General features: G+C 44.1%; 1 protein-coding gene across 3 annotated transcripts in view; it reads right to left on the bottom strand.

Moving 5' to 3' along the window:
- INPP5E (inositol polyphosphate-5-phosphatase E) overlaps positions 1-20008 on the bottom strand; it is a 128423-nt gene extending 108415 nt beyond the window's left edge. The window contains exon 1 of one of the 3 annotated variants that reach the window (XM_060251196.1): positions 19129-20008. In XM_060251196.1, the coding sequence (XP_060107179.1) occupies positions 19129-19940 (812 nt within the window). In that variant the 5' untranslated portion in view covers positions 19941-20008. The remainder of the gene's footprint in view (positions 1-19128) is intronic. The other 2 variants (XM_060251195.1, XM_060251193.1) reach the window with 2 other exon arrangements.
- Positions 20009-21570: the final 1562 nt, after the last annotated feature.

Below are 21570 nucleotides of genomic sequence, written 5' to 3'. Positions count from 1 at the left end.
GAGAAGGCCCTGTCCCTGGTAGATTTTAAGCGGGCTTCTTTTGGCCCAGGGATAACAAGAAGATTTTGTGTTCCCGATCTCAGTACTTTCTAGGGAACATGTGGGGAGAGACGGTCCTTCAGGTAGGCAGGTCCTAGGCCATATAGGGCTTCAAAGGTAATGACCAGCACCTTGTACCGGACTCGGTATGTTATTGGCAGCCAGTGCAGAACCCGAAGACCTGGCCGAATGTGCTCCCATCTTGGGAGCCCCAATAACAGCCGGGCCGCGGCATTCTGCACCAACTGCAATTTCCGAGTTCGGCACAGGGGCAGCCCCATGTAGAGGGCATTACAGTAGTCCAACCTCGAGGTGACCATAGCATGGATCACTGTTGCTAGATCGTCACGTTCCAGGAAGGGAGCCAACTGCCTTGCCCGCCTAAGATGAAAAAACGCAGACTTGGAAGTGGCTGCTATTTGAGCCTCCATCTTTAAGGAGGGCTCCAATAGTACCCCCAGGCTCTTGACCCTGTCCGCCGCTATCAACGGCGCACCATCAAAAACTGGCAGGGGGATTTCCCCCCCGGTCCCCGATGACCCAAGCAAAGGACCTCTGTCTTCACCGGATTTAGCCTCAGGCCACTCAGTCTGAGCCACTCAGCCACGGCCTGTAATGCCCGATCCAGATTTTCAGGGGTGCAGATCTGTCGGCCGTCCATAAGCAGATAGAGCTGGGTGTCATCAGCATACTGATGACACCCCAGCCCATACCTTCGGGCAATCTGGGCAAGGGGACGCATATAGATGTTAAATAACATCGGGGAGAGAACCGCCCTCTGAGGCACTCCGCAATCAAGCGTGCGCCTCCGGGATAGTTCACCCCCAATCGCGACCCTTTGTCCCCGACCTTCAAGGAAAGAGGAAAGCCACTGTAAGGCCAACCCCTGAATCCCCGCGTCGGCAAGGCGGCAAGTCAGTAACCGATGGTCGACCGTATCGAACGCAGCCGATAGGTCCAACAACATCAGCACTGCCGAGCCACCCCGATCCAGATGCCGTTGAAGGTCATCTACCAGGGCAACCAACACTGTCTCTGTCCCATGGCCCAGGCGAAAGCCGGACTGAAGTGGGTCAAGGACGGAAGCGTCCTCCAGGAAAGTCTGTAACTGCATCGCCACTGCCCTCTCGATAAGTTTGCCCAAAAAGGGCAAATTTGAGACCGGCCGGTAATGTGCCAATTGGGCCGGGTCTAAAGTTGTTTTTTTAGGAGGGGGCGGACCACTGCCTCTTTAAGCGGCGTTGGAAAATGCCCTTCAGTGATCTATTTATGATATCCCGTACATCATATATTTATGATATATTATGCTTGACCGTAGAAGAAGTGAGATCTCCCAAAGAGTACAGGGATCTCAAAGCTGTGTTTAGCGAGGAAGAGGCTAATGAGCTACCTCCCCACAGAAACACCGACTGCACCATACAGCTGATCCCAGGACAAAACCTGCCCAAAGCCAAAATCTATCCGATGGGATGGGTGGAGAAAACGGAACTCCGGAAATTTTTGGGTAAGAATTTAGCCAAGGGGTTCTTCTGCCAAGCCTCGGCACCTCACAACGCACCAGTGTTATTCCGCAAGAAAAAGGGGGGCTGAGACCTTGCACTAACGCGATTTCGGCATCGAATGCCTACCAGATTCCGCTCATAAAGGACTTATTGAATACAGTGTCCCAGGGGAAGATCATTATGACAGGCCGAAGGAAATTAACTGAGAAACAAATTTGGTGGGCGGGCTTCTTCGCCAAGTTTGATTTCAAATTAAAACACATTCCCGGCTCCCGCAACTTTTTAGCAGATGCGCTCTCCTGACTGCTGCAGCACAATAGCCAAAAGGAAGACGTAATAGATTCCTTGATCTCTCCTTCCCACCTCAGAGGGGCTGTAATGACAAGATCTCAGAAACTCCATTTACATGTGGAGGAACATTGTGGGGAGAGGCTAAAAGCAGCAGCTGAAGCAGAAGGTGAGAGCTGACCCAAGGAAGTGTGCCATGGAGAAGGGGGGTTTTGGTACAAGGAAGAGAAACTGTATGTACCGGATAATTTGCACAAAGAAATTTTACAACATTGCCATGATAATAAGACTGCTGGTCATTTTGGGTACATCAAAACACAACATTTAGTAAATTGGCAGTTTTGGTGGCCATTCGTGAAAAGGGACATCTCTGAGTATGTTGCTTCTTGCCCAATCTGTGTGATGGTTAAACAAAGGTGGGGGAACCTCCGGGACTGTTATAACCCCTGGAAACAGCTAGCTGGCCATGGTCGGTAGTCTCCCTGGACTTTATAGTGGAGTTACCCCTCTCTCAAGGGAAAACGGTGATATTGGTAGTAGTGGATACCTTTTCCAAGCAAGCCCATTTCATTCCTTGCTTGAAAATACCCACAGCTAAGAAACTAGCGCAGTTATTCTTCCAACACGTGGTGAAACTCCACTCATTTCCCAATAAGCTAGTGAGTGACAAACAGGTTGCTCACCTGTAACTGATGATCTTTGAGTGGTCATCTGTGCAGTCACACAGATAGATGATAGATAGATAGATAGATAGATAGATAGATAGATAGATAGATAGATAGATAGATAGATAGATAGATAGATAGATAGATAGATAAATATTAGATAAATATATTAGATAGATAAATTTATTGTTATTGTTCTCAACAAAAAGAGAGCAACGAAATGAGGTGCTCTTCCACAAACATACCAACACATCAAACACACATATTCATAAACCATTTAAATACATCTAAAACCATTTAAACCATTAAAACCATTTAAACCATTTAAATACATCTAAAACGGATAAACATTCATAAAACCATTAAAACCATTTAAACCATTAAAACCATTAAATACATCTAAAACAGATAATCCTTCATAACCCTGCATTTAACCTAACCACAGCACTTAACCTGCATTTAACCTAACCACAGCACTTGGATAGAAACTGTCCTTAAATCTGTTTGTCCTAGCCTTCAACACTCTAACACTCCAACACTCTATATCTACATGGGTCTTGCCCTCGGCAACGGATCCTAAATCGGAGACTCCAAAAGCTCACTTGAGCGTTATTTTTGGCACACTTTTCAGCTCACCCTGGGGAGCAGGCACCGACTGCGTATGCCTGGAGCGAGCGGAAGGTGCCCCTCCCACTCAGTTTCTTCCAGCCGCTACTGACATCCATGCAGGAAGCAAAGAGCCAGCAGAGGGGAAGGCTAGGTGGGTGGGTGTGACTGCACAGATGACCACTCGAAGATCATCAGTTACAGGTAAGCAACCTGTTTATCTTCATTGTGGTCTCTGTGCAGTCCCACACATGGGTGCAATCCCACACAAGCTAAACACAGGAGGTGAGTGCTGGCAGCTGGTAAGCAAACACAATAGTTAGTTCACATAAAGCACTCACCTTGCACTATGTTGCACTCACCTGGAGGAGTATTAGTGAAAGACTGAACGGAGGACTGTTTGGCCGAAGAAGGCATCACGTGTAGCACGAACGTCCAGGGCATAATGCGTGACGAACGTGGACGGAGAGGACCAGGTTGCAGCAGCACAAATGTCCTCCAAGGATACTCCTTGCAGAAATACCAAAAAAGTCAAGACGGCTCTAGTAGAATGAGCTCTGAATTTGACAGGTAATGGCTGTTTAGCAATCTCATAACACAACTGAATCACACTAACCCATTTGGAAAGTCTCTGGATGGATATCTTGGAGCCTTTATGGGGCTTGCCATGGGCTACAAATAAATTAGTGTCCTTTCGGAAAGGTTGTGTACATGCAAGATAGAAGGATAAGGCTCTCTTCATGTCGAGAGTATGTAGTATCCTTTGACCTGAGTCCTTGGGTTCTGGGAAGAAGGCTGGTAAGGAGGTGGCACTTGAAAGGTGGAAAGGAGAGGGACGGTGGCTCAGTGGTAGAGCATCTGCTTGGGAAGCAGAAGGTCCCAGGTTCAATCCCCGGCATCTCCAAAAAAAAAAAAAAAGGGTCCAGGCAAAGAGGTGTGAAAAACCTCAGCTTGAGACCCTGGAGAGCCGCTGCCAGTCTGAGAAGACAATACTGACTTCGATGGACCGAGGGTCTGATTCAGTATAAGGCAGCTTCATATGTTCATATGAGAGACGACCTTCGGGAGAAAGGCAGGGTCCGTCCAAAGAAACACCTTGGAACTATGGAAGACAGTATAAGGTGGATCAGAGCAGAAGGTGCACAGGTCACTTGCTTGTTTACCTGAGGTAAGGGCAACCAATAGGGCAGTCTTCCAAGAAAGCAAACGTAGGTCAACAGACGCTAAGGGCTCGAAAAGAGGCTTAACAAGCTGAACTAGGACTAGGGATAATCTCCAAGCAGGAACGATGGGTTTAACTGGGGGATGTAGACGTAGAAGTCCCTTGAGAAAAGCTTTAGACAAGCAATGAGAAAAAACTGTCTGACCATCAACAGGAACATAGAATGATGAGATGGCGGACTAATGAACCTTTAGTGAAGAGTAACTAAGTCCTGAAGCTTGCAATGATAATAAGTACTGTAGAATAAAGGGGATAGGAGCGATGTCTGGATTAATGTCATGAGATTGAACATATGTGGAGAAGCGTTTCCACTTGAGAAGGTAGGAATGTCTAGTGGATTGTTTCCTAGCGTTGAGGATAACCTGCTGCACTTCTGGGGGCAGTGTTATGGTCGGATCCTCCACGCTGTAAGGCGTAGATTCTGAGGATTGTTGTGCCAGACTTGACCTTGATGTTGAGTGAGGAGGTCAGGTACCATAGGGAGACGACGATAGGAGTGGCGGGATAACTGAAGAAGCCTCGCGAACCACAGTTGTGTCGGCTACTATGAAGTGATGAGAATGCAGTCTGTCTGATCTCTGTCGATCTTGAGGATCGAGCGTGTGATGAGTGGAAATGGAGGGAACAAGTAACGGAGGCCTCCCGTCCAAACGTGGAGGAACGCATCGTTGTTCCCCCTCGCGTAGAAGCGACGACATTTGGTGTTGAGTTGTGTGGCAAAGACATCTACACTGGGGCTCCTGAAGCAACGGAAGATGCGGTGAAGATGTGCAGGGTTGAGTGACCATTCATGGTCGTCCAGTCAAACCCAGCTGAGAGTCTGCTAGAGTATTCTTCACTCCGGGTAGATGGACTGCAGTGATGTAAATGTTGTGCTTGATGCACCATTTCCAAAGGATAATGGAGAGATGGCAGAGTTGAAGAGACTTTGTTCCTCCCTGTCTGTTTATGTAGAAGACGGCTGCCATGTTGTCTGATGTGATTTGAACATAACGACCCGTCAGAGAAGGAAGGATTGAAGGGACCTGTGGACCGCTATTAGTTCTAAGCAGTTGATGTGGAATTTTCTCTCTGCAGGAGACCACAGACCCCTGATAGTCTTGTCCTCCAAGTGGGCTCCCCAACCCCACTTCGAGGCATCCGTGGTGACATTTGCGGTAGGGGAAGGCAGAATTAAGGGCATCCCCTGAAGTAAGTTGGGCTGAAGGGCCCACCAGTGAAGAGAGAGGAGGACCTCCTTGGGTTCAGTGGGAATTGTGGTTTGGGGCTGCCTGTGAGGGTAAAAGGCGCAGACAAACCAAAGTTGCAGAGGCCTCATCAAAAGCCTGGCGAATTTGATGACAGATGTAGCTGCTGCCATGTATCTCAGAAGACATTGAAACACGACAGCAGGTTGAGTTGGAGATTGAAGAATAGCAATGGCAGTCGCAATGAGTTGTAGACTGCGTGGAAGAGGGAGGAAAACCATGTGAAGATGTGTGCAGAAGCGAACACCTATGAATTGTAGGTCCTGGGTAGGGGTAAGTTGTGACTTAGCAAGGTTCACACACAGACCTAAGGATGCTAGAAGCGATAGTGTGACCTGAATGTCCTGTTCGAGCTGTTGAGGTGACTGAGCAGTCAGGAGCCAGTCGTCCAGATATGGGAAGATGGTGATATCTCGGAGGCACAGGGCTGCAGCCACCACTTCCATACACTTTGTGAAGATACGAGGGGCCGTGGATAGTCCGAATGGGAGGGCCCGAAATTGAAAGTGGCGGTGACCCATGGAGAATCTCAGGTATTTCTGGTGTTGAGGCCTTATCAATATGTGAATGTAGGCATCCTGAAGGTCCAGGGATGCCACCAAGGCGTTCTGCGGAATTAACGGCAGGATTGACTGAATGGAGATCATTCTGAATTTTTTGTAAGTTATCCGTTCATTGAGTTTCCTGAGATCTAGAATTGGACGTCTGCCTCCGTCTTGTTTTGGGACTAGAAAGTATTTGGAGTAGAACCCCGTCTTCTGAAGGTGGAGGGGAACGGGTTCTATGTCCTCTGCGAAGTAGATCTAGGATTTCCTCGTGAAGAAACGGGGATGGAGGAGTTAAGATGAAACAGTGATGGTGAGGGGGCGAAATGAACTCTATGGAGTAGCCTATTCGAATTATAGTGAGTACCCAGGTGTCTGTGGTGATCTTCTGCCAAGTCCTGAGGAACGGAGAAAGCCTTGCATAGCTTGGAGAGAGCAGGAGGGGGGAGTCAAAGAGACTGTTTTGAGGGTGGTGTAGTTTTCTTGCTTGGCAGCGGGCATGTCTTTTGTTGGTAGGGCTGATAGGATTGCTTGCCTTGGGGTCCCTTCCGACGCCAGTATTCTAATTGCTTGGGGGAACGTTGACATTTCAGGTAAAGCTGTTTCCAGGGCCAGGAGCGGTTAAAAGTTTGGGACTGCTGTTGCTGGGTGACACCTAGGCGTTTAGCGCGCTTACGACCATCATCCACGGAAGTGTCAAGCATGTTATTTTTATGCATTATTGAATTCTGATTACTTTTCCTTTAGTCGCTCTTTCCTTTCCCATAGCTGCATATCAAAGCTAAGAACCCCCTTTACTTTCTCACCTCCCTTTCCCTTTTCCCACCTTTGAGTAGCAAATGTAGGAATGCAGTAACTTTGATGATAGAGGAGAAGGAGGCGCCTCCCTTGAACAATTCCCCTTCATTACTTATCAACAGTAACAAAGAATGCTTGGGACCGAGGGAAGTTTTAACCGCAAAGATAGTAAGTTGCATAGTTATCATAGTTCACACATCCTTGTTATGTCTCTAAGCTGTCTTCCTTATGCTCTTTGATGTAATCCTTAAAACCCCATACTATAGTCAACTCTGTATCACTTTCAAGGTGTTCCACCGTGAAGCAACAATGGATTATCAATAAACTGAGACTTTGTATTCAACAACTGCTTGGTTATTTGAAACTCCCATGCCTGACAATAAGGACCTCGTATGTGGCTGCGTGGAACAACCCCTGACCGTCAAACGGTAGATCCTCAATCTTCTGTTTGATGTCATTCTGAAGATTAGTTGAGCAAAGCGCTCCTGATGACGCAAAGGTCCTGAAGGAGCAGGACACTGCATGCCGAACTGTATTTACTGACTCTGGAAAGTTCTGAAACCAGTTGATGAGCCAGCTTTTGGGAAGCATCCAGTAAAGTTATTAATCTTGGAGTTGGTGGTAGCCAGGCCATAGATTTTTTGTGCTAGGGTGTCGAGTTTACGTCCTTCCCAGTCAGGTGAAGCAAGGTGTCGTGAGGGTTTTGCCTTTGAAGCCAAGTGGACAATAATGGAATTGGGAGCAGGGTGAGAGGAGAGAAACTTCAAATCCAGGGCATGGACCCGGTAAAGGGAGTCAAACTTCCTAGGAGTAGGTGCAATGGAGGCTGGCTTGTCCCAGGCTTCTTTAAGTCCCTCAAGATGTACCGGGAGCATTGGCAGTAAAGATCCAGCAGGCAGGTCGGCTTGCACTAAGTCATGCACCACATCAGAGATCACTGGGGTGTCAGAGGGTAAAGTGACATTGAGAACCTCTGCCATGGTGGAAATTAAGTTGAGATAGGCCTTAGAGCCATCGGATGGAGAAAGGCGGTATGGGCGAGGCGTGTCAGAGCCAGGGAAGGCTGGATGATCGGAGCTGGAGGACCTAGAACTCACTGATTCGGAGTCATCTGGAGGAGAGAGCCCTTTATTGGTGTCTGTGGGCTGCGTTGTTGGAGCCGAAGACATAGTTACTACCAGTGAGCGAGGGGCTCGGATCGGAGCCGAGGAAGTCGTCGCAATCAGTGAGCGAGGAGCTCAGACCGAAGACCTAGGAGCCGGAGCCGAGGTGGAGGTCGAGGCCAAGGCTTGGAGTCGAGGAGCATATGCCAGTGGAGCATGTCGACTCTGAGAGTGCCTGTACTCAGTGTAATCACGGTACCGAGAACACTGAAGTCTCTCACGTGAGGGAGATCTGGAGAACCTGTAAGCTCTTCGGTACTGAGGCGAAGGTGATCTCGAGGCCAAGGAGTAGTCGTAGTGGAAGTCATGGCGGAGATCCACGGGAATGGGTGAACGAGAGCGGTGGTGAGAGAATTCCCTATGGAGAGGTGCCCTTTAGTCTCGTTTTAAAACAATTTTATTCCAGTAACATATGGTAACAATAAATTCTTACGTTATTAATTACTTCTTTTTATCTATCCCATATATTACTTTTCTAACCCCTCCTCCCCCCGTTACTTGACCCCCACCGGTGTTATATACTTAAAATACTAATATTTAAAGGTACCCTTAACTAATAAAACAAAAAAATCTATTTTTCTTTCTTTTAAGACTTAATCATTATCAAAAATTGTCCAATGTCCTTTTATTTTCCACTCTTTTTCTATATAACTTCTAAACTTCTTCCACTCTAACTTAAAAGTTTCAAGATCATAGTCTTTTAAAATTCTTGTCAATTTGTCCATTTCACTCCATGCCATAACTTTTATAATCCAATCCCATTTCTCTGGTATTCTTTCTTGCTTCCACAACTGCGCATACTGCGCATCCTAGCAGCTGGGATCAAGTACCAAATTATAGTTCTATCTTCTTTTGGAAATTTTTCCATATATAATCCCAACAGAAAAGTCTCTGCAACTTTCTTGATTTCATATCCCAAGATCCTAGATATTTCTTGTTGAATCATCTGCCAATAATTTTTTGCTCTTTCACAAGTCCACCACATATGGTAAAAAGAACCTTCATGTTTTTTACATTTCCAACATCTATCTGGCATCTTATTGTTCATCTTTGCCAACTTTTTAGGAGTTATATACCATCTATACATCATTTTAAAACAGTTCTCTTTAATACTATGACATGTTGAAGGCTTTATAGAATTCTTCCAAAGATATTCCCAAATTTCCATCTGTATTTCTTTATTTACATTAATTGCCCACTTAATCATTTGAGATTTCACTACTTCATCTTCTGTAGACTATTTAAAAAGCAGTTTATATAATTTTGAAATTAATTTTTCATTATCTCCAAGCAAAACTATTTCCATTTCTGTTTGTTCTTTTCTTATTCCTTCAGTTTTAATGTCTTTTTCCACCAAACTCTTTATTTGTTGCATTTGAAACCAGTCATATTTATTGTTCAACTCTTTCGCAGTTTTCAGCTCTATTTTACCGCCTTGTATTTTTAATAATTGATCATATGACAACCACTTTTATTCACCCACTTCAGCCGTTATTTTAATCACTTCTGCTGGCACTATCCATAACGGTTTTCTCTCATCACCATGTTTCTTATATTTCAGCCACATAGTCAACAAATTATTTCTTATATAATGGTGAGAGAAAAAACCATCCATCTTTTTTTTCCATAGTACATATAAGCGTGCCAGCCGAATTTATTTCCATGACCCTCCAACGTCAAAAGTTTTCTGTTTTGTAGCATCACCCATTCTTTTATCCACACTAAGCAGACTGTTCATGATATAGTTTTAAATCTGGTAACTGGAATCCTCCTCTCTCTTTTGCATCTGTTAAAATTTTCATTTTGAGCCTTGGTTTCTTCCCCGCTCACACAAATTCTGAGATCTTCCTCTGCCATCTGTTAAACTGTTTGTTGTCCTTCACAATCAGAATAGTTTGAAATAAGTACCTTATTCTTGGTAAAATGTTCATTTTAATTGCAGCTATTCTTCCCAGCAATGACAAATTAATTTTTTCCATTTTATCACGTCTTCGTCCATTTTATGCCATAGCTTCTCATAATTATTTTTAAACAAATCAATATTCTTCATTGTTATCTCCATACCCAAATATTTTGCCTTCGAGGTAACTTCACAACCCCGTTAGCTTTTGTAACTCCTTTTGTTTACTTACTTGCATATTCTTACATAAAAATTTTTATTTTTCTTTATTTATATAAAATCCTGCCAGATCTCCATATTCTTGTATTTTAGCTAACAGCAAGGGTGTTGAGTTGGATTTTCATTTATAAACATTATATCATCTGCAAATGCTCTATACTTATAAATAAATCCTTTTAATTTTGATCCTTCTATTTCTTTGTCTTCTTGAATTTGCATCAGCAAAATTTCGAGTGTCATTATAAACAACAGTGGAGAGAGCGGACACCCTTGTCTTGTACCTTTACTAATTATCATATCTTCTGTAAGGTCTGCATTTATACATAGCCTTGCACGTTGTTCAGTACCATCGTCACAGACCTGCAGCATACACAGTCAACACAGGAAGTACGTCAAGTATCATGAGATCTCTCTACCAGCGAAAACGGGATTTGGTGGCAAGTAAAGCAGGAAGCATTAGATGAAAAGCCTACTCTAAGTCTATAATACCATAGTAAAACATCAGCGGCCATTGCAAGGAGGTCAAAATTAAAATAATAATTTTAAGGTTCCAGGACATTAATAATTGTAGGAAATAATTGAGATGGTGATGAAAGGATAAATACTATCGGACATTATTGTCAATATTGGATTTTAGCAGCTTTTAAAGGAATTTTTTTTTAAAGAGAAGTAGAAAATCGCGACCACCATTTTGAAAGAAATAAAAATTTTAAAAATTAATATCTCAGCCTAGGAGGCTCTGAGGACGGCAAAATGAGGCTTGTTGGGAAAAGCAAGCTCTAATCTTTTGAATCTGATAGTTAATTCTGAAATTGGTTAGAATAGAATTTTTAGTGTTTTTAAATGTCAGAGCATAAGCAAACCCGTACAAGGAAATGCAGGAACAATTAGAGGCAATGGAGGCTAGAATGATGAAAGGTATGAAAGACATGATAATTGCCTCTAATAAAGAAATTATAGAAGAGATTAAAAAAGATATTGAGGATCTCAGAAATGAGACTGAGGAAACATCTAAGAAAGTGCAGAAGGTAGAAGGGAGAATGAAAGTACATGATTCCACCTTGTTGAAAATACAGGAAAAAGTGGCAATCCATGACTGCAAGTTGATGGAGACTCAGATTCGTCTGAGAGGAGTACCTGAAAAGGAAGAAAGTGACTTGAAAGAATATATAATAAAAATAATTGAAGAATTTTTGGAGGAAGATGCTGAAGAGACTAAAAATATGTATGACTATACGTATAGAGTGAACTCATTCTATGTAAAAAAAAAAAATCTACCAAGAGATGTGCTCATAAGATATATGACAAAAGAAATGGTGGGAAAAATTATGAACAAAAATTTTGAAAAGACATTGATAGTGGCAGGCAGCAGAGTAAGAATCATGAAGGAATTACCAAGGCAAGTGATAAATGACAGAAGAACATACAACAAACTGACAGAGAAATTACAGAACAATGAAATGAGATATAGATGGATAATACCTGAAGGTTTGAGCTTTGAACTTCAGGGAAAAAGAACCACAATTACAAATGAACAGGAACTGCGTAGATTTTATGAAGAACATAAGGAATTTGCACCATGATGGATTACAAATTATTATCATGGAATGTAAATGGACTAAATTCACCACAAAAAAGAAGGGCAACATTTCACTGGATTAAAAAGCAAAATTGTACTATAGTTTGTTTACAAGAAGTACATATAAAACAGAAGGATTATAAATTTTTATGGAATAAACAATTGGGATTAGAATTTTATTCCCTGGCTGAGCAGAAGAAAAGGGGAGTGATTATTTATGTTAAACAGGAATTGGATCCGAAATTAGTACTTAAAAATAAAAATGGAAGATAAAAATGAAAGATATATTTTTTTAAGGATATTACACTACAACTTGATGAACTGTCATATGATCAAGTTTTGATAATAGGGGACTTTAATGGAACAATTCAGAATGCATTGGATAGATCTGAACAAAAAAAATAATAAAGAAGGAAAATTGGCAAAATCTTTTTTTGAACTGGTTAAACAAGAAAATCTGGAAGATCTATGGAGGAAATTTAATCCTGATGTACGGGACTATACCTTTTTTTCAGCAAGACATAATTCTTTTCTAGAATTGACATGTTGTGGGGCACTAAAGATTTGGGCCTTATAACAAAGAAAATTGGGATTTTGCCTAAAATAGGAGCTGATCATAATAATGTGGATTAAAAATTCATTGAAAAAATCAAGGATGGAGATTAAATGAAGATTTACTACAGAATAAAGAAATAGTGACATCTCTAGAAAACGAGACTAAAGCTTTCTTCCAAATAAACGACAGAGAAGATATTGAATTCCAGACGGTGTGGGATACCTATGAGGCAGTAATGAGAGGAATATTGATAACATTATCTTTATGTTATCCTATCTTTATAAGAAAGCAAAAAATAAACAGATGTTGGACATTCAAAATGAAATAAAGAAAAAAGGTGAATTAAAGAAAAGGCCAGGGAAAAAGAAAATTATGAGGGAGATTACAATATTACAAACACAAATGAGACATTTGTTAAATAGAGGTGCCCTGTAGTTTCAAGTCGAGAATTGGGTTGATGATTCTCCGTAAAGCTGGGTTGAGACTTGGGTGGATAACTCACGAAGTTTTCTATACAGGGGAGAAACCCTGACGTCTTGATACAAGCTCGACTCTCTGTACAAGGAAGAAACCCCGATGTCCTGGAAGGCATTCGGGTCCAGAAGATGCCTAGGGTCCAGTTCCAGAATGTCTAGAGGCAAGGTGCTGTGGAGTCATGGGGATCTCGATGGGATCGGAATCACATCTGCAGATCGAGCATGCTGGGGCATCTCAGTGATGACATCAGTGGGAGCCATGAGTTCTGCAGGCAACAGTGTCGGGATGGTACGCTGTGATGAAGTCGAGGCCATTGGAGTCGAGATGGCAATCGAAGTCGAGGTCATCGAAGCCGAAGGAGCAGACTTGCTGGTTTTGGCTGTAGATTCCCGATGTTTCTTGGGCGTCGAAGCAAATGGTTCCAAGTGACAGCTTGACTTCTTAGACTTGTGAGTAGACTCAGAGTGACGGGAAGCAGATTTGTCAGACTTATGCTTTCTTAGTGATGCTACAGCAGCCGACACAGCCGAATCTCCCTCTTGAGGTGGGGGAGGCGGCGAATCGCTGGAAGTGGGCATAACCACTTTACAGTTTGGTGTGGAGAGCCAGTTTGGTGTAGTGGTTAAGTGCACGGACTCTTATCTGGGAGAACCGGGTTTGATTCCCCACTCCTCCACTTGCACCTGCTAGCATGGCCTTGGGTCAGCCATAGCTCTGGCAGAGGTTGTCCTTGAAAGTGCAGCTGCTGTGAGAGCCCTCTCCAGCCCCACCCACCTCACAGGGTGTTTGTTGAGGGGGAGGAAGGTAAAGGAGATTGTGAGCCACTCTGAGACTCTTCGGAGTGGAGGGCGGGATAGAAATCCAATATCATCTTCTTCCTCTTCTTCTTCTTCTTCTTCCCCGGAGAGACTTTTCAAGAAGAAAGCTCTGAAGTCTGGCAGCCCTGTTCTTCCGCACCTGCTTGCCGAAACTGTGGGCAAGAGTCGACTCTGTGGGCTTCCCCGAGGCAAAAAAGACAGTGGGAATAACCGTCGGTAGATGGAATTTTAGCTCCGCATCTGTGGCACTTTTTAAAAGTAGTTTTCCCTTCCATACGCTCCGGACAAGGGAGGAGGAAGGGGAAGGGGAAAGGAAAGAAAAGCACAGACTAAGGCTCCTTTTTTAAAAAAAAGCAGATAGGGACGGAAATATTAGAAAGAGAAAGAGAATACAGAAGGAACACGAAGAGATGAAGAGAAGTACGAGCTAAGGAAGGAACATAATGAGGTAGGTGTCCGAGCGGCAGTTAGGAAGAAACTGAGTGGGAGGGGTGCCTTCCGCTCTCTCCAGGCATGCGCAGACAGCGCCTGCTCCCCAGGGCGTGCTGGAAAGCACGTCAAAAATGACTCTCAAGCGAGCTTTTGGAGTCTCCAAGTTAGGATCCGTTGCTGAGGGCAAGACCCACACTGCACAGAGACCACGATGAAGTTTGTGAAGTTCAGTTCGTTGCCAACTTCTAGCAGGAGTTTTACAAATTGACTAACATTGCACAGGGGTTAAGTTAAGCTTACCATCCCAAGATGGTCAGACGGAATGAGCGAATGCGCTGCTAGAGCAATATTTACAGTATTTTGTAAACCATTAGCAGTCAAACTGGGTAAAACTTCTGCCATTTGCTGAGTATGGATACAACAACAGTATGCACAGCTCCACAAAAGCAACCCCTTTCCGTGTGGTGAATGGTTATGAAAGGAAACCGTTCCCTCTCCTGCTGGGGGGAGAACGGGAGGATCCTCCTTCCACTTTTGAACAATGGTGGGCCCAATGGAGCGAAGCCTGGGTGGCAATCCAGGAGAACCTAGAGGCCGCCAAAGAGACTTATAAAAAACACTATGACAAGCATCATTCTCCCACCTGGGATTTTAAAGTGGATGACACCGTATTTCTGTCCACAAAGAACTTACTGTTGCATGAACCTTCCTGGAAACTGGCTTACAAATATGTGGGGCCTTTTAAAATCAAAAGGGTGATAAACAAAGTGACTGTGGAATTAGAACTGCCTAAAATGTTTAGTAAAATTCACCCCATTTTCCATTCCAGTTTACTTCGCCAGGATCCTGGGGGGACGAAATGGCACCCCCGACCAGAGGCGCCCCCCAGTGGGGGATCAGAACCATCATGAAGTGGGAGAGATCCTGGACGCTAAGCTGAAGCGGGAGGTGCTGTATTATTTGGTTAGATGGAAATATTTCCCACCCTCACATGATGCATGGATAACTGAAACGGATGTAAAAACTCCACTGTTAATTAAACAATTTTACAAACAATTTCCCCAGAAGCCCCGAGGGCCCACCTGAGGGGGGCAGTATGTCAAGCTCCTGCATATACCTTTTCCTTAGAAGCGCAATGGTGGTATTTACTACTTAATAGCCAGGGCCATCTGGCTAGGGGATATTTAGATTCTCATGGAACACTGTTGTGTCTCACGAGTGTGAGAAGGAATGCTCTAGTAGCTTCAAATGTCCTTATCTCTTTGATATGTAGTTCTTCCTCTTTTGTTGTTTATTATAGTAACATTTGACCTTAAGGTGTCCGCCTTAAGGTGCCCGCCAAATAGTAACGGATGTGAACCCCTATTATATATTTCTGTATGTGCTTTGATTCTTCAGTTCTTTCAGTTACCTGTCCTGTAAGCATCTCTAGGTCTTAATAAATGAATCTATTTGAAATAAACAAAGGATATCGTTATTGGGACTATCGGAGCTTGACATCCCCCCAGAAGCTGGGAGCCAAGCACCTCCAGTGCGTGAAATTTTTCCTCTAAGTTTCAATTAACTCTGAAGCATCTCCTGGGAAAAGCAAGCTTTTTAGCAGATGCAGTGTCCCGCCTCCCCCAACATGAGAGCAAAAGGGAAGAGTTGATTGTCTTGTCCACCCAGGCACAACTGGGGGAAGCAGTTCTGACACGTAGTAAAGCACAGGAATTCTGCCACCCCCTCCCTTCCCCTTGGTTGGAGAAAATTACAGAAGCACTAAAGGGGGAGTGAGAGTTGCTTTTCAAAACTGATATCAAACATGGGGAAGACGGTTGTCTGTACCAGGTTTGATACCCCACTCCTCCACTTGCACCTGCTGGAATGGCCTTGGGTTAGCCATAGCTCTGGCAGAGGTTGTCTTTGAAAGGGCAGCTGCTGGGAGAGCCCTCTCAGCCCACCCACCTCACAGGTTGTCTGTTGTGAGGGGAGAAGAAATGGGAAATTGTAAGCCGCTTTGGGTCTCTGATTCAGGGAGACGGGCGGGGTATAAATCTGCAATTCTTCTTCTACAAAGGGAACAAGATATACATTCCTGAGTCTTTAAAGGGGGAGATTTTAAAGCATTGTTATGATAGTAAACTTACATTTTAGATTTGTAAAAACTTTACACCTGGTGCAGCAGCAGTTCTGGTGGCCAGCCATGCTCAAAGACATCTAATATGTGAGTTCATACTAAACATGTATAATGGGGGAAAGTAGGGGAGAAAAACCACTGGTCTCTTGCAGCCTCTAGAGACCCCCTTGGTTGACAGTATCCATGGACTTTAGCAAAGAGAAAAAGGGTGTACTGCTGATTGTAGATCGAAGCAAGCCCACTTTGTGCCATGCACTCAACTGCCCACTGCAAAAAAGCTGGCCAAGTTGTTTATGCAGCATGTGGTGAGATTACACTCATTTCCTGACATGGTCATTTCAGATAGGGGCCCGCTAATAAAGCCTGGTCATTTCAGTTTGGGGCCCGCTTTTGGAGAGACTTTCTAAAGATGTTTGGCATGGAACAAGGACTGAGCTCTATCTATCATCCAGAAACTGATGGCCAAACAGTATGAACAAATGAAATGTAGGAGCAATATTAATCATCAGCAATCTGATTGGATGGACTTTTTACCCTATACTGAATGTTACTACAATAACAGTTTGCACAGCTCTATAGGGGTGACCCCCTTCCAAGTAGGACAGGAATTTGTGGGCAAACCATTGCTGGGACTGGGGGAACAACCTACTGCAGGGAAGGGGGATTTAACTGAGTAGTGGAACAGCTTGATCAAGCAATGGGAGGTGGCTAAGGAGATTTTAGAGAAAGCAAAGCTGGATTATAAGCATCAAGTTGTTAAAAAGAGCCCCCTCCCCCACTTGGGACATTAACCCCAGGGACCCTGTGTTATGAATTCACTAAGAATTTAAGGTGACATCAGCCAAGCAAAAAAACTAGGGTGGGAATTTTTAGGCCCCTTCAAGGTAAAGAGACTTGTTAACAGTGTAACTGTGGAACTTGAATGGCTGAAGAATTTAAAACATATACCCGCTGTGTTGCATTTCAGTCTGCTCCAGAGAGACCCTGGACCAGACCTGTGGCACCCAGAACCACCTGCCCCATCCCCCATTTTCATGGATGGTCAACCGCATTATGAAGTCAAACAGATTTTGGACTCTTAAGATAATTAAGGGTGTATTGTACTATTTGATTAGCTAGAAGCATTTCTCGGAAGGACACAATTAATGGGTTAAAGCTTATGATGTCAGCGTCAAGTGATTAAACAATTCCACAAGCAGTTTCCTCATAAACCAAAAGGGGATTGATCTTTGGCAGGGCAAGATGTCAGGATCTGCAATCCTGCCAGGCTCTGGGATGCGGGCGTTGTCCTTTTGTAGGTTAGGCTGTAGTTTAGCACAGGTCATAATTGGAAATGTTACAAAAGAATTTATATAAAGTTTCCTCTGCCACTTGAGAAAAGGTAATTAATTTGCAGCACAAATGGAGTGAAGAGCTAGGAATGGAAAATGCAACATGCAACTAGAAACAGATTATGTCTAAAATCTTGTTAAATGCTATATCTTAAAAAGTCTTAAATATAAAAGACAGCCCTCAAGCTAGAGTTGATCACAGCAACAGTTTTAAAAGATCAACTTATTGGTAGAACTAAATGATTTGGCCAAGCATCTAAAAGACAAAAGAGCAGGTGTAGGCAAGCCTCAAGAAGGGGGGGGAGCTATTCCACAGGCAAGGTGTCACCACTGGCATCACTGCTGCAGGTGGGAGCACTCAAACTTGTGAGCACTGTTGACTGGACAGTATGAGAGGAGGAGGATGTTCTTCAAGTAGTAGTTGTCAGGTGTGCTGAGCTACACATCAATCATGTTAGATGCATTAAATGTGAGATATAAATCAGGGACAAACAACAGTGTTTGTTCTTGGTCCAAGTATGTACATGGTGCATTTGCTGTCTTTTGCTAATGTTATTTAAATACTTTTCAAAAAAATCAGACCCCCCCCCCCCCCCCCCCCCGCAGAAAATCCACATCACTGCCTTCAGGTCCCCTAGCTCCAAAACACTGGGGGCCTTATTGGTGTGAACCAGAACATTGTACTTTGTGTAAAAGCAGATGGGCAGCCAATGCAGATCTTTCACCACAGGAATGACAAGATCACTGTTCCAAGACCCAGCGGAAGCCTGGTTGCTGCATTTTGGATGAGCTGAATCTTCCAACCATTCTCAAAGGCAGCCCAGCATACCATCTGGCCTGGGTTAGATCAGAGGCTGGATCACTGTAACCTAATCATTCTTTTCGACAAATGGCCACAACTGGCATATTCTGTCTGAAACTGTCAGTCAGTCAGTACCTTTACTGGTATAAATTAAAATCAAACAAAACCAGTATTTAAATATACAGAGTACAATAAAAAATATCTGAACCTGATCTGAGTACTTTTCTTACAATATCTCAATCTGTTTGTGTATACATGATGTAAACCACCCTGAACCTGACAACTGGGAAGGGCAGAGAAATATATAATATAATAAATAATAATAAAATAATATTATCCTAGAAGATTTAAAACTTGCTTTGGGTTTGATTCTGTAGTACCTCATACTGGGGGGGGGGGGGAATAAATCATCTGACTTCAGCAGACTCATACGAAAGCATCTGAGGCGTCACTTTAAAGTCTAAAATAATAATGTAAGGTTGGGATTTAGTTCACAGTGAAATAAATTTATTGGAAAATGGATATTACCTGTAATGTCCTGCAGTAAAATATCCAAATAATGTTCAACACTATGTTCTTTTTGGATTGTTGAAAACTAAAAGATTTCAGATTTCTGATATGCTTGGAATGAATGAAATGCCTTTTAAGAAAAAGCTTGTCCCATTCAAAAAAGGAAAATATAACATAGGGGTTTTTTTCGGTGCTCCTCCAAAGTTCCCATCTTTCTATTGGAAAAAATGGGTTTAGATCCCCCCCCACTGAATTTTCCTAGATTTCCCCCCAGGCCTTTCCATTTCTACCCACTGCTACAAAGACATACCTGCTCCGCACATCTCTGACACGGAGGGGTGTCAAAAGGCTGAAGGTAGACTTCATGGAGGCCGTGGAGCAGTTATCACAGACCATCCCTCTGCTGTGCAGCTTGGTGTCCCTCCAGCTGCTGCCTATCCTTGTGCACAAACTGTGGGAACACGGCCTGTAATCTGCACAATCCGGGTCAATCCTATTAGCTGTCCTCACAGCACGGAAGGAGCCATCAAGTTCCAGAGAGGGGGGAGAATGGATGGGTGTTACTTTGGGCAGCTGAGGATTGTTACATAGAGACATCTTCTCACATGAGTTGGAAAGACGGACCTTGCCTTGCCCAACACTGGAAGTTTCAGAGGCTTTGCACAAGCTGTGCGGAGACTCCTGGTTGTGGTTATGGTTGGTGCAGGAGGCAAGTCTGAGCCATCCAGGACTCCCCTGCAGGGACCTGGTAGAGGAGCCCACCTCAGCAGAATCTGTCAGGCTCTCCTGGCTCATTCTGAAGAGTCGCCTCCTCCGCCAGATCAGTTCATCAAGAGAGGAGGTTCGCTCAAGCCTTGGTTTCTGGGGAGGCTTTGGAGTAAATGATTTATTAAACTTCATACTGGATTGAAGTCCTTCTGGTGGGAATCTTAGAGTATCATCATTGAGAAAGGAGGATTCAACCTCTTGCAGGTCCTCTGAAAGAAGAGTCCCGCTGTCACCTGCTTCTTTTCTGGCAGTGCGACTATTTCCCTTCGGTTGTGGGTTTTGTGACATCTTACCCTCATTGCTTGCAGTAAAGGGCTGCATTGTATTCTGGCAAAATCCATTGGGAGGGTTCATGTCATGGCACCAGCTACAAATAAATCAGAGAATTATCCTCCCTTAGTTTATCCGAGGGCATGTTTTTTATAATTGGGAGGGGAACACAAAAGAAGGGAAGACAGTGGTCTTCGAGAGGAATGCAAAGAAACTAATCTGCACTGTAAAATGCACCAATGAAACTGATCAGCTGCCTAGTCATTTTGTTTTAAGATCACAATAATGCTTTCCAGTTGAGACTCCCTTAAAAATGTTCCACATATTAACCGGATTTATTTCCAAGTAATGATCCTGCATACATCAAGTTCAACAGGACATACTTCTGGGTAAGTGTACTTAGGGAAAACCAAAAGTACTTGAGCAACCAGACTGGGGGATGGGGGGTGAGTATATCTTTCCTTTTGCAAAATGTGTTCATGGATACGCTTTTACAAACATGGGGAAACGACACCCAATCTTGTGAGGGTGGTGAGTTTTGATGAAGCACTGCCACACCCCCTATCACTCATACATCTTTCTTCTTTGTACAGTCCCTTTTTCCAGATGTCTGAAAAACAGAATAAAATACTGTGCAAAATAAGCATGGATTAACATCTGCATGAATCATCCCATAGCATGGGCTACTATGGGATCATCATGATTTGTCAGCTGGAGGGAGAACTCACAAATACAGGTTGGGTTCATTTTTATGCAAGGCTGAATCTGCACCCTTCATTTACTGTACAACAATGCCAGCTACAACCAGATCTACTTAACAAGCTATCTGGTCTGCATCATTTAAGACTGAGCTATGTACCCAGGCATGTGGTCAAGTGAATACTGGCTTGCAGCAGGGCATCACCCAAAGGCTTCCTTTGGAGTGCAGGTAACCATAGGGATGCAAGGCACCCTCTAAAGAAAGGTGAGGGCAATGAGAGACAGATCTCTTGCTACACCTGGCACCTATTCGTCAAAGTTTTAGATGCCAAGTGTAAATATTTTTATTTGTCTGGGCTTTGTATCTCTGTATGGCCCTTGCTGACACTCTGAAGATGTCTTATTGTATTTTCAGTTCCTAGATGAATGTTGCCCTCTGCATTTTTCCACTGGCATTTTATCGTATTTTATTTAGGAGCAAACAAAGGGCATAATAAACAAACAGGCCAGACAGTGCAAGAAATACCACTGAGCTAGTTACGGCTCACTACCTTCTTTAGCCAAGAATTTAAAATGGAAGGTGCCAACTGACATTCAACTGCCCTGGCATCCTCGTTGCAATGAAGGGCTGCCTTTCTCTTGCACCTGAAGCCTTTGCTTGCATCTGAAGGTGTGGAACCACACAGGTGGATACGGCCATCCTCACCAAGATCAAGTCCGCCAGATGCAAAGCTCCTTCCGCGGATGAATTCCTGGCTGAGAAAAGCGCGAAGATATCCCTGATTCAAGGCAGGCCTCCCTCAAGCCCCTCCGCCTGAGCACCACAAAGACGACGCGTAGCAGAGCGGCCCCCGTGCCCGTCCGCCGTCCTTCCCCTTCCGCCTGGGCCGGGCCGGGCCTCGCGCGCAGCAGCAGCAGCAGCAGGAAGAGGCCTCCTCCGCGGGGTCTTCCGGGCCGAGGCGCTCCTTCCGCGCGGGCTGGTGCCGCGGGGGGCAGCCGGGAAGGAAGGAAGGGC

This window comes from Heteronotia binoei, chromosome 12 (assembly GCF_032191835.1).
Source record: "Heteronotia binoei isolate CCM8104 ecotype False Entrance Well chromosome 12, APGP_CSIRO_Hbin_v1, whole genome shotgun sequence".
Lineage (NCBI taxonomy): Eukaryota > Metazoa > Chordata > Lepidosauria > Squamata > Gekkonidae > Heteronotia > Heteronotia binoei.
Note: the sequence above shows the minus strand (reverse complement) of the source record. Positions and strands in the feature narration are given on the sequence as shown.